Source organism: Cyprinodon tularosa, unplaced genomic scaffold, assembly GCF_016077235.1.
Source record: "Cyprinodon tularosa strain WSP-4 unplaced genomic scaffold, ASM1607723v1 ctg219, whole genome shotgun sequence".
In the NCBI taxonomy this organism is placed as follows: Eukaryota; Metazoa; Chordata; class Actinopteri; order Cyprinodontiformes; family Cyprinodontidae; genus Cyprinodon; species Cyprinodon tularosa.
The window spans coordinates 556420-570359 of record NW_024038819.1 but is presented as its reverse complement, the minus strand read 5'-3'; the positions used below and the strand labels follow the sequence as shown (position 1 = coordinate 570359).

Below are 13940 nucleotides of genomic sequence, written 5' to 3'. Positions count from 1 at the left end.
GAATTCACAAAATGCAACACTGGTTAAAATTGAGTTTTTTTCCGCTTTCTTTAACAATGACTTGGTTAAATTTGGACCACTGTAAAGCAAAAAATATATAAAGGTAAACATTCTGTGAATGTATACTGACTGCATTACTGCTCCAACTTTAAAAAGTAAAAATAGTGTTGTTGTTCAAATGTTTGTTTTTGCAGCTTTTTTAATCTTTAGACACTGTCTACTTTTTAGGTTAAGCTTAAAACTTTCCTTTTTGATGAAGCTTACAGTTAGAGCTCAGGTTATCCAGTGCTATCTCTATAGTTATGCTGCTATAGGCTTAGACTGCTATAGACTGCTGGAGGACATAGGGACCCTCATTTCATCATTTTGCTTCATTCTATCTCTATTACCCCCACTCTACGAAATATGTTAGTTCAATCTCTAACGTTCTGCTCTCTCTGCTTTTTCTCATAGTATTTTCATCTGGTCTGTTCCTGTTTGGCTGTGACTCCATCCGGGAGAGAAATATCAGCTGTGCTGCTACCATCAGCACCCTTGTTTATAGATGTTTGAGATCGGCCTGGTTTTCAGTGTAGCCCCGTTTCTCTGACTGTGACTGGCTGGATGTGCTCTCTTTATCCTCTGACATGGGAGCTGGCTCAGAGCTTGTCTGCCTGGCTGTGTGTTTCCTGGACGGGGCCGCCTTTTACAGCTGCTTTTTCTATGTCTGCTTCTGTCTCCTTGAACCCCAGTCGGCCTCAGCAGATGGCCGCTCACACTGAGCCTGGTTCTACTGGAGGTTTCTTCCTGTTAAAAGGGAGTTTTTCCTCTCCAATGTAGCTACAAGAATGCTTAGTGTGAGGGATTACCTTCAAGTCAAGTACCTTGAAGTGCTCTGTTAGGAACATAAGGAACAATCAGATCTCTGATATAAGATGGAGCTTGGCCATTTAAGGCTTTATATGTGAGAAGAAGGATTTTAAATTATATTCTGGATTTAACAGGAAGCCAATGAAGAGAAGCCAGGATAGGAGAGATATGATCTCTCTTTTTCATTTTCATCAAAACTCTGGCTGCAGCATTTTGGATCAGCTGAAGGCTTTTAACTACAGTTTGTGGACTTCCTGATAGTAAAGAATTACAATAGTCCAGCCTTGAAGTAACATATGCATGGACTAGTTTCTCAGCATCACGCTGGACAGGATATTTCTAATTTTCGCAATATTCCTCAGATGAAAAAAGGAAATTCTACAAACCTCTTTGATATGGGATTTAAATGACATGTCCTGATAAAAAACAACACCAAGATTTTTTTACTTTATCAGCGTTGTCCGTTTCAATTTGCATGTTTCCAAAACAAAAACAAGGCTTTGTTTGGCTACTGTATAAAACCTCGAACTCAACACTATTCCAGACATTTTGAATTGAAAAAGCTTCCTGATGGGAAGTGAAACGTCTTCATACTTGGAAACAAAGTCCAGTGGATTGCTCTTAACTCTTTTTTATTTTGGAATGACTATGACCTGGATGACTGAGAATCTTCACTAAAATAAGCAGAAACATATTGTTGGGTAAAAGGCAAGGGCCAATGGGTCCCCTCCAATCAGTGTAGATGTTATCACTTTGTGGTACACCTTATCGCTATACCTTTTCCATTTCATTCCCCTCCATGTTGTTGAAGTTTCTGAAATCAACAACAAATCCTTCTTGATGAATCTGCAGGTAATTTATCCTCAATAAAAAAACTAAATATCAGGTGGTTGTTAAAAAATCTTTCTGTATTTACAGTTTTTTTTAACAGACAAGCCAATATAGACCAAGAATGCATATATATATACAGAGCAACACATGATGTTAAAATGAGTGCTAAAACTATATGGTATTGACAGATGAACAAGAGCAGAAAGTACATAAGAACAAGTTGTATCACAAAACTAAAGGTAGTCTACACGTTATCTCAATTTTCATGGACTGTACAGTAAAAAAAACAAAAAAACATGGTAAATCTACATGGTTTCAAAGTTCCTCTAACTGGGGAACACTGAATCCTCTACATTTACAGTATGTTTACATAGTGTGTAAGCATGTATGTTTACATAAATTTATAACTACCTGTGGTGCAAAAGCAGCAAAACAAACATAACAAAAACAACACATGGAATACTAGCAAAAGGTTTACAGCTAAATGATTTTGACTGACACAGCAAGGTTATATTACAAATAACTAATATATAATGTAAAAAGTAAATAAGCTCAAGTAAATCTTTTCCCAAGGTACTAACAGTCTCAAGTGAAAACAAAGTTACTGTCAGTCATTCTCAAACAGAAGGGATTGTCAATAACACTTCAAGTTCATGCAAATATAAACAATTTGAAATGGGGGGATGCGGCTTTTACGGCTGACCGTCCTGCAATGTAGTTTTCTCCTTTTTGTGACACTGAAGGTGCAAAATAAAACAGAAGAACACATGTCCCGTACATGTTATGGAACGGAGTTGAAGCGCAGCACGGGCACTTGGTGGGGAGTAGCAGACTTGGTGTCTGCCTCATCCTGGCTGGAGGGGCTGCTTACCATGGCAGCGGTGGGTGGTGGGGGTGTGGAGGTGGAGGCAGAAGCAGAGCTGGTCATACCATCACTGCTCAAGGTGGAACTTGTGCACCAGGAAGGGTGAAGAACAGCGTTCTCCTCCTTTGGCAGTTCGTCAGCATACTCTGTGATGCTGAAGACGAATTGAAGGCAGCCGAGTTTAATGTAACTTCCATGGTGCAGGAGAGCCGTCCCCTCCCAGCCTGCACCGCTGCCACCTATGAGGCTGGAACTGCTAACTTTACAGCTGCATGCCGACTCCACACCGCCCCGAGGCTGACTGCTCATCACTCCCCCAGCTGGCATAAAACCAACCGCCTTGTCATCCTCTCTTTTCTTGCTGCGACCTGGAAACATCACAGAGAGTGAGACTGAGGGGGGCTGGAATATGCCAACATGATTACTTGCAAAGGAAAAGAGCTACTTTAAACAGCCAACATTTACATACAAAAAATTAGTCAGCAGATTTAATTTCTTAATTTACTTTTCAGAAAGCACCAGATGTTGCATATTAGACAAAAAAAAAATCTATTGAAAAAAACAAAACAACATTTAAGCAGCTTTAGAAAGTTATTCTTATTTTCATTCATTTACAATTGATTTATTTTGGAAAGGCACACTGATAAAAAACAAAACAAAATAAAGAATGTAATATGAACTCGTCATGAAAATGTTCCCCACATTGCAAATAAATCAGTCCTTTCTGAAGGAAGGATGATATCTCAGCAGCAATTTGGCCTTTATAATGTCACACCAGTCCGTTCTCTAAATCAGATTTATGTCGGTTCAATTCAGCATCAAAGGGGACAATGGCAACTTAACGCTTTATAGATGATTTGTTAAAATCATTTTATTTACTAAGAACACACTAATCTGGTACTATACATTTATGCTTACTTACTTTGCTCTGGTATTATGCATTTAATCTCGTTCTTATTTTACATTATAACTTATTTCGCATGTTTAACCACTATGTACACTTAAAAAATATGCCTCTATTTTATGAAAACCTCATGAAATACTGATGGGTTAGATTTAGTTTGTTATCCTTGGTTTTGAGACGTGCTACCTCTTGGACACTAGGCCTGTTTTCGAGAAATATGCTTGAAAATAACATGCCCAAAATGAATTGAATATATCTCAAGAACTACAGAGTTTATTTTAATTGTTTTGGTATCAAAATGATGGCAAGACCCCAGAGAATATGTTACGGGTCTAAAAACCATCTTGGGGCGAGTGCTGAGGACCCAAATTTGGGTCCTCATGTTATGAAAAGGTTAAGGGTCCTGTCACTCCTTGCCGATTTAGCCAGCATATGCCCGACGTCGCAGAACCTCCTAAAATGCTGGCATACGCTGAACTTTGTTTTTTTTTCTATTTTGAGCGTATACATACAGTATTCATAACGAGTCCAGAACTTATGTCCAACAACAGCCTAAGTTATGCATAACGCCTGGCTGCGTAACGCCCATGATATGATGCACAAGCATCATTTCACGGGCGTTACGAAGCATCAATTAAAGCTGCGCAGCGATGCACTCGCCCAAACAAAACAGAATAAATAAAAAGAAAAAAGAAAGAAGGTTTGCAATTGCAGCAGTCTCACCCTATGAGTATAGAAGCGAATCGTTACCATATTTCCAGCAATGTTTTTTCATTTTAAGAATGTGGCTGCATTGTTTGACTCATAAATAAAATTATTAATCAATAATCCTGTTTTCATTTTCATTTTGTTCTTTAACACCGCTCATCCTCTCACTTAAAAAAAAAGAAAAGGACATTTAAGATTTATTTTTCAAAATGTACCCCAGCAAAAACATACCAAAATTCTATTTGAAATGTAAAATTTGATAATGAAAAAGCATTTCCAGAAATGTTATTTCATTTTAAGAATGTGGCTGCATTGTTTGACTCATAAATGAAATTAGTAATCAATCATCCTATTTGCATTTGCATTTTCTTCAAGACTGCACATTTTATGCCATAATCAAAGAGAAAACACAGCGGACATTGCTTTTTCGTTTTCGTGGTCTGCCAGCAAAGTACTGTCCATAATTCGAAAACGAAAACGCATTCCGAGCGGCGGAGGCAGCAGAGTGACGTCAGCAGCCGCTCTTCCTCAGGTCCTTGCTGACCGGGCTACCCATCTTGTTCAGTAGGGGGCGCTGTGCACGTCTGCATTGCGTTACATTGTAAGCGTGCCGGCGGGAAACTCAGGAGCAGTCGGTGTTTCCGAAGGTCCGTTAGACGCAGGCACTTGCTCTAAAGCAGCAGCGGCCTTCCTCAATAGCTCTGCCACTGTTTTGGTCATTGCGCTCGTTCAGTATGTCCCGATAGTCGGACCTGGCAATTCAACCAACTTATCCTGCCGGGATTTATGCAGCCACATTCTTAAAATGAAAAAGCATTTCTGGAAATGCTTTTTCATTTGAAATATGTGAACGATTCGCTTCAATATATGATGGGGATGCAGTCTGGAGGAGAAGTTATTCATAGGTTTTAAAAAAAACTAGACGGCATGACTTATGAGTAATTTACATTTAACGTATGTCAACGATCTAATAACTTACCTGTAACTTATGGCCCATGTATGAGTAAATGCTGGCATACGGTGAGAAATTTTGAGCATGCTTCTCTACGTATTTGCCATATTTCGACATGTGCCAGCATGTTTCAGAATGCTCATAACTTATACAACACTGACCCATAACTTATCCAACATATGCCAGCGTTTTGGCCAGATTTTCAGTACATCAGGCATACGTCTAAATCGTCAATGTGTGACAGGGGCTTAAAAAAATCCCAATAACTCAAAAGAAAAACTTAAAATTTTGTTTTAGATGATTGTTAGGTTCAAAAATGTAGGTTCATAAAAGAGAAACTGAGTCCACACAGAAGAGGGGTTTTTTAATGGCTTCTCCAGAAGGAGAGAGCTACACTCAGCAACATCTACTCTCTGACTGACTTCCTCTGCACAGCCCTTTTATTAGCAGATCATAACACATGGGGTGGGTTACAAAATAGAGTGTTCTTCTGACAAGAGTCATAGGACAAAATGCTCCTCTGATTGAATCACAGAATTGAGTGGTCTTCTGATAACTGTGATTATCTTTGTACAAACATAAGCAATTTTCTACCACCGTTGCATGAAAGCTTGCAGTAAACAGAGAGAAGCATCTAATTTCTCCAATGTTCCATATGTACACACATTAACTTTATAATCATCATTGAATAAACCTAAAAATGATGTCACAGAAAATGGCCATTTTCATTTTCCAAACTATCAAGAAAATTTCAAAAGTTTTTTTTTTATTAGTTTTTATTTTTTTATTAGAAAATGAAGTTTTATAATATACAAGTTGCGTTTTTAGAATAACTTACGGATTATTCCTTGGACCCTGGCTACAAGGCTGCTGGGTGGGGGCGGAGAGGCCTTCTCAGAGAAATCACACGAGTAAAGGACATTATCCACTGTTGTACCATGTTCGCTGTAGTTGAGGAGCTCATAGTGCTTTGTATTCTGTATGACATACAAAACAACAAGCAGATTTGTGAGGCCTGCATTCCACAGGAAAATAAATGCAGTACAGGAGGCAGAGTCTAACAGCAGCTCATACCTCATCGTAGAAAATACAGGCGTGTTTTCCCGATATGAAGTTGCAGTGACCGTAGTTCGTAAGGCACACATCCATGTCGGCACCTTTTAGAAAAAAAATGCAGTTCAGGCAAAATTAGAACACTTGAATTTTGCAGATTCCATCAAGATCTTCAAAAGCAATAATTGAAAATGTGCAAAACAAAACAAGGTTGATGGAAACCTGTCCAATGAGCAGAGGTGAAGACAGCTTACGGAGCAAACTAGCAACCTGATATAGTTGGAAGCAATCTGCATGTCTTACCAGATCCTATGTACAATGTCCTGTAGCACATGTTTACAGTCTCTCCTCTTCCCGCCAGAGGATAGAAAACAGCTCGTGCCTTCACCTTTCTCTGACCTGCAGAGAGAGCAGCTAACGTTTTAACCAACTGTTAGTGAAATGTAAAGCATAGAAGACGGAATCACTCATACCGTCATGGTGCGGGGGAGGGATTTTTGAGGAAGTGCTTGAGGCTGGAGGAGGAGGTGGGCTGAGAACTTTGGGGGGGAAGAGCTGTTGGATCCTTTGGTAGGCCAGGAGCTTAATCATTTCTGCATCCAACTTGTCCAGCTCAATCCCTGCAAAGCCACAGACATCAGCACAAGGTAAGACACCATAGCTTTACCTGAGTTACCATGACAAATGTCATTATTTGAGCACCTTACCTGCTACGTCTCTTGCACTGTTTATGAACGTGGAAAGGTTTGAGTGAGAAGAGAGTGTACTGGGCACCAATGAGTCCATCAATCCAGAACCAACTTTTACATCTGTGGAAGATAAAATTGGGGGGGGGGGGGCTCAATTATTTTTCCTTTAATAGCAGCAGTAGAACAAAAGTTAAATCTGCTAACAAGCTGTGGTGCCTTTTTATTTGACAGCTCTAGCCATCAGTAACAGCTAGATCTAGTCTACAAGTGTCAGATAAAGGTTGATAAAAAAAAAAAAAAAATGCAATTGGATGTAAAAGGGATGTAAGTTACCCATTAGTGAATTAAACTTAAATGATTTCATCGACCAATTAACAACATTTTAAAAGGTGCCTGTATTTAACATATTTTTACGACTATACGGCGCATATAAACGTCTTCCCCCCCCCCCTCAAAACGTGCGACGCGCCCTATAGTGCGGTGCGCCCTATGTGTTACTGCGGACGTTGTTGAGACTGCCATGAGAACGTTAAAGGGGGAAGTGTGGGCGTGGATTGTGTATAAAAGAACAGGTATGTGCTTTAAGCAGAACATTGTTGTCATAACAACCCTGAAAATGGCAAAGAGACACGCCTATGAAGCACAGTTTAAACTGAAGGCTATCAGCTATGCAGAGAAACATGGAAATCGAGCAGCCGCGAGAGAATTCAAGATTAACAAAACAAATGAACGCTGTGCTCGCCGTTATCCCGGGGGGTCTGACAATGGAACTTCAACCACTCAACATCGGTGTGAACCGGCCGTTCAAAGTAAGAATGCGAGCGGCGTGGGAGCGATGGATGAACGACGGAGACCACAGTTTCACGAAAAGTGGAAGGCAGCGCCAGGCAAGTTACGCCACCGTTTGCGGATGGATTGTAGATGCTTGGGCTAACGTGTCTGCTGGCACTGTTGTTCGAGCATTCGCAAAAGCCGGCATCATTTCCGAGGAGCTGCCCGGCACGGAAAGTGACTCTGACAGCGAAGAAGGGGAAATTGGCATGTCTGATTTAGCGCAGCTGTTTAATTCAGAAACAGAGGATGATGACTTCGATGGGTTTGATTAATACTTTGTAATAAATACTTGAATAAAGCACAAAAATACTCAGTTTTGCTCCGGCTCTATTTTTAAATACACAGTAGAGGTATTTAAACGTAGTAGAGGATATGTACCTGTATATAAAACCCGCGCCCTATAATCCGGTGCGCCTTATGTGTGTGTTAAATACAGTAATGGCACACATAACTGAGACTGCGCCTTTTAGTACGGTGCGCCTTATGCTCGTGAAAACACGGTAATAGGAAAAAAAGGAGGTTTTTCCATCATGCGGAGCTTTCCATAACAAGATAAATATCATTTTTTACAATATGCTGAGTTTAAAACAAAACAAAGTAAATCATACAACATTTTTATGTATTAAATACTGAACGATAAAACAAACAAAACAAGTTTTCTTACACATTATTTAACTAATCTAAATAATAATCAAATAATCAGATAATTAAATTTTATGATCGCTGAAAACCCAGATCATAATCAAGATTCCAATACGATTGCCAGCCCCACTAAGCCGTCTGCGTTTTTAGAATTTTTTGATTTGAAAATAATGTTGTGGATAGATTGTGGATTATTAAAGTAAATGGGGGATGCATGCCGCTCAGCAACTATAGTTGTCATGGTAACAGATACAGAAGTGCAGAATATTGTTATCATCCTTAGCTGTCCTGTAATGTGGTGACTGCGGATCTGTTCATATTTGTTGTTTCGGGTTGATTCTTGTTGCGATCAAGGCAGCAGTGGTTTGATATCATCTTTAGAAATTTTTAGAATTTCAGCAATAGTTACAAGTGGTGTTGACCATTTATCATTGTGATTTGTAAACACAGAGTTTCAAGCAAGTGTTTTCTACTAGGTTTAGACTTAAGTTTCACAAAAAAAAATAAAGGGGTCAGTAAGAAGGAAACTGAATCAGCTGTAACAACTCGTAGCGCTAGTAAAAAAAATAACTCGGGGCTAATATGGCAATTTTGGCAATTCATCAGCTGGTAGTTAAAAAAAAATTCTGTTTGAAGAGATTATGAGAGCTGAAATAAATATTTTTACATCTGTAAATATTTTTTGAAGACATGATAGTTAGATTTAACTGACATCGGATAGTGATAACACAGAAAATGGGCATCTTTGTAACTGACTAAAAACATGGACACCACTAATTGGGATGTCTTCTTTTGCCTTTCCTAATGCAACCCAGATAATTAACCTGGGTCCAAATCATTACAGTCAAAGGCTTAAACCATTTCACCATGGGGACTGCCCAACCCCCAAAGAAACATCATTTGTGCTAAAAAATAAACAACGGTTACCAGCATTTGTCACCATTTTTAGTAATCGCTTGCTCAGAGTCTGACAACATTTAGAAGTAGTGCAATTCTACAATAATTCTCCAGCCAGTCCACATCAGATGATCTACAGAGCCCACATGGTAAATTCCTGTAAGCAACTCCCTCTGTTAGCAACCGTCCAGATGGAATTTCTAAAAAGTAGCGAAGTGGTTTCAATGTTTGATTGCACTATAGGTATTGCATGTGGAAAACCAAATATCAACCTCTGAAAGGCAATGCTTTAGGTTTGGCTAAATCGACATAGTTCCATTTTCAGTATTAGAAATCTTTTGTTGTAAGCAAATATTTAACTTATAAAGACAATATTATATGACTTGTATCCATTATTTTTTAACCATATTCAGTGGGAGGAATTGTGCTATAAAAAGGGCAACTGGAGGGTAACTAAGGCATGATGTCGATGACACTCATTAGGGGCGGTCTGTTAGTGGGCATGAATTAAGCACTATATACAACGTTTTTATGATAAACAGCCTTTTTCATAATTAGATAGTCAATAACAGACGATCAAATGAGTGGTTAAGAAAAAAATATATACTTTATATCATTGGCTCCAGAATGTTTAATGGATTAATAATTAAAATAAGAACAATTTTTAATGATAAATAAATATCAGCACAATTAAGCACACTTTTATACAATCTAGGCAAGACATGCACAAAAACGCCAACCCGATTCAAACAGTTTTCACTCACAAAAAAAATATAAACAGTTGACTATTTGATGCTAAGTTATTACTACAGAGTATTAGGGTCAAAGTAGAGATATTTTTTCTTTCTTAAATACGAGAATAAATTCATAACATTTTGAGAATAATATTGTTACATAAAGTCATAATATTACGAGAATAAAGTTGCAACATTAGGAGAATAAAATCATAATGTTATGGGAATCAAGTCATAAAATGATGTGAATAAAGTCCTAACGTATCTTGTGCAGTTATAATTTGGCAACGGTTTCACAAATAAGGAAATATCAGGTTGCTGTTTGGTGGAACTGGTCAGCCTTCATGCTGGTCGGCGCCTGCTTGAAACTTTATTTCTGAAACGTCTTAATTTTCGTAATTTTTTAACTTTATTCTCATAATAATATGACTTTTTTGTTGTGTTAAAAAAAATCCAAATAAAATCTCTAGCCTAGCCCTAATAAGTTATAAATTAAATTAATAAGCTCTTGGTAAACTAAAGTCTCCAGAGTATTACCTTTGAAGACATGAAAAAACTGCATTTTAGGCATTCGAACCGATCTGACCACTTTGATAAAGTAATTAATAAAAAGTTTTTACTTTGCAAGAATTTCTCAGTGATGATGATATTTACCTGGTGGCAGCGATAATTGTCCCTGTTTAGTGGAGTTGGGCTTATCGGTGACTTTTGGTGGCGAGTCTGGCGAGGAGTCGCTGGTGATGCAGGCCGGCGGTTTTTCATCGCTGCTCAAACAGTGCTCCTGAAGCTCCGTCTGGCTCCTGTAGTTCTGCTGGGTGTTGAGTGGCCAAACTGTTGGGCCTGTGGGGCAGTTCTTCTGAATGAAGGCTTTAGTTGAACTCTCTGGATCTTTTTTAACCGTTTCCGTTCCTATGTGGTTCATTGTCGCTGAAGGAATATCTGTCTCCAAGGATGGTTTTGTATTAGTTTTTAGTCTGTGTTGAAGGTCAGGCAGCTTGCAGGGGTCTGAGGCGGCCTTACAGTCTAGGGGTCCATTGGCTCTTGAGGGCTGAAGCTCTGCCAGAGGTCCATTCGGTTTCCTACATTTCGGACAAGGTGCCAAGCTGCACTTACAAACTCCCAGCTCTGCTGTTGTGCTCCTGGATATAAAGGCTCCTTCTGGGGACTCGGGCATGACGCAGGGCTTAGAGCATGGATCATGGGAGGTTCTTTCTTCACTGGCCTGAATTTTGATATCTTCTGATGCAATACATGTTTTTTTACTCTCAAATTTGGCCGGACTTTCTGTGGATGCAGCAGATCTGACCTTCTGATTAATGGATAAGTGTCTCATGATGCTACATTGGAGTGCAATGATGTCCTGAAGCCACTGTTGATTAGAACACAAAGATGCTTTAGTTATAAACTGAAGTGAACTTAAAGTTTCTAATGTTTTCTGTATGGAAAACTCAACAATTATTAATCACCAAAGAATTACTGATTTTCTTCTAGTTCAATTTATCGATTATTTTACCTAAACTATTCCACACAATCGATTTAACTTAAAAATTACACAGAGATTTAGCTTATGTTTATCTTCTTAATCGGCTATATTACAGCTTTTAGGAAAAACAAGTTAAAAAGTTAGTTTAAGAGACCTTTTTTGAGTAACAAATGAGGCATTTTATAATCTTATAAGCTTTACATATTTCTTCTCACTGGCAAAACCAAAGAAATGTAGCACATGCTTACTTATTAAATGCTGTTAAATACCCCAACCTACATGTGCTAAATATACCAAATATACTATACTATTTATTCATAGGATAATGTATTAGAGAAGCAAGATATTCTATTCAGAGTCCACCATAGTAGCTGATTCTGATACTTATGCATAAAAGCTGATATTTTTATGCATAAGGTCCCTTCACCAGAATTCACAGCCTTTAGTATGAAGCTCACAACTAAGGTGATGTAACCATCATGTGTTACATAAGCTTGCTCTATTTTTCTTATTTTCTATTCAGTTTGGTAATATTGTGTGTTCAATGGTAAATTTTAAAGAAACAATCAACAATTATAGGAGTAAAGGCTTTGCCTTGTGCATAAGGTCTCCAATAATGTAAGTCAGCAAATTTATTTGGCCAGATTCTCTTTTATGAGTGGAAAAATGCATTTGGCACAATTTGCCCACTTTTGGCACCACTGTGCCAAAATAACAAAATAAGAATGGACTGCTATCAGTCAGGATTTGGTCCAGAAGTTGATTGAGAGCATGCCAGGGAGAATTGCAGAGGTCCTGAAGAAGAGGGGTCAACACTGCAAATATTAACTTGCTGCGTTAACGTATTCTAACTGTCATTAAAAGCTTTTGTTACTCGTGATATGATTGCAATTGTATTTCTGTATGTGACAACAACATCTGACATGCATACATGAAAACCAGAGGGCAGCAGATCATGTGAAAATATAATATTTGTGTCATTCTCAATACTTTTGGCCATGACTGTAGTATAGATGTGGATCTATAAAGTCTGAGGGTTCATCCACAGTTTAAAATGGATTTTCATGGCTTTTTGCAGGGCTTATTTTGTATGTCTTTATTATTCAATCAAAAAAGAAGTTGCTTCAAACAAACAACAGAATCAATAAAAAAAGTAACTTCAATGAAAAGATGAACGTTTTCAATTATAGAAAATTGTTTTTGAATGCAAATAAAATATTTGAGACTCCAAAAATTGCATTTGAACACTTTTTTTTTTTTTTATATACCGTAAATTCTCTTATATTGGCCTGTATTCCATTAGCGGCCGGTACTCTAACATTGGCCGGTCTCGCTGTCAGAGGAGGTAAATAATGGCCGGTCTCTAATACAGGCCGGGGCTATAAACGTTTTTTCTGGGCATACCTCAACATTATACTTGTGGTAGTAACATACAAGTACCACAGCCCTGCGCAGCTGGACGACAGGCCCTGACTGCTGCCCGTCTGCGCGAGGAAGAGAACAGACGCAGCAGAACATGAGGAGGAGCGCGAGTGATGAGGAGATTAAAGGGAGAGATGGAGAGGAGGAGGAAACTGAGGAGGAGGATTAAACAGAATTGGAGGATTTTTTTTTCTTTTTTACTTCAAACCAAGCGAGACATGGTAACTGTACTTTTTCAATAAATGAACCTAGTGTTTTATAGGTTCAAATAGACACAAAATCTCATTTTATTCATTCCACTGCTAGTCTGTTTTGCTCAAATAGCAATAGAGGCCTGTCTCTAATTCTGGCCTCTTTCCAATAAAGGCCTGGACCGCGATGCACTTGAGTGAAATAAAGGCCCGGGCCTATATTAGAGGATTTACGGTAATTGAAAATGTTCTCTTTGGTTGAGGTAATCTTTTTTGTGTTTGGGCCATACATGGGTAGGACATTTGTGTCTTAATCATTCAACTCCCAAAAAGTTGCTTCAATCAATAAAAAAAAAAAAAAAAAAAAAAAAAAAAAGTATTGATAAAAATTAGTTTTTCCTTTTTTTTTGTAAGTAAAAAAAAAATTTGAAGTTCAAATTGTTTAATTTGAATCACAAATGTTTTTGAAGTGCAAAAAGTTTTGAAGTTCAAATTTTTTTGAATAAATTATTTTGACACAAACATTCCACAATGGGCAGGTTCTTCTCTATTGGTCAGATAAAACATGTTTGATTGACAGAGTAGAGTAGAGGTACTGCATCCTGATATTTACACCGCATCAGACACCGTTCCCCCCATGTTAAGACAGGGTGAACATTATGTGACGGGGTTTATAGGCCTATCAGATAACGTTCCCCCCGTCTAACATGGGGGGAACGTTATCCAATGCGGTGTAAATATCATCAGGCTGCATAACCTCTTCTCATGGGTGTGAAGTCTTTTAACAGGGCATTCAGATCTGGTGAGTGTATGAAATTAATAACTGGGGATGTCTAATTCTGAAATGCTTTTTTTTTCACACACAAAAAAACCCCACATTCTCTTC

At 38.3% G+C, this 13940-nt stretch overlaps 1 protein-coding gene across 2 annotated transcripts in view; it reads right to left on the bottom strand.

The window, feature by feature from the left end:
• Window positions 1-1736: 1736 nt before the first annotated feature.
• phf12b (PHD finger protein 12b) overlaps window positions 1737-13940 on the bottom strand; it is a 30557-nt gene continuing 18353 nt past the window's right edge. For both annotated transcript variants that reach the window (XM_038285982.1, XM_038285983.1), the window contains 7 exons: window positions 10613-11327; window positions 6870-6971; window positions 6636-6782; window positions 6466-6561; window positions 6184-6266; window positions 5948-6086; window positions 1737-2913 (listed from right to left, as the gene is read on the bottom strand). In XM_038285982.1, coding sequence (XP_038141910.1) covers window positions 2462-2913; window positions 5948-6086; window positions 6184-6266; window positions 6466-6561; window positions 6636-6782; window positions 6870-6971; window positions 10613-11327 — 1734 coding nt within the window. In that variant the 3' untranslated portion in view covers window positions 1737-2461. The remainder of the gene's footprint in view (window positions 2914-5947; window positions 6087-6183; window positions 6267-6465; window positions 6562-6635; window positions 6783-6869; window positions 6972-10612; window positions 11328-13940) is intronic.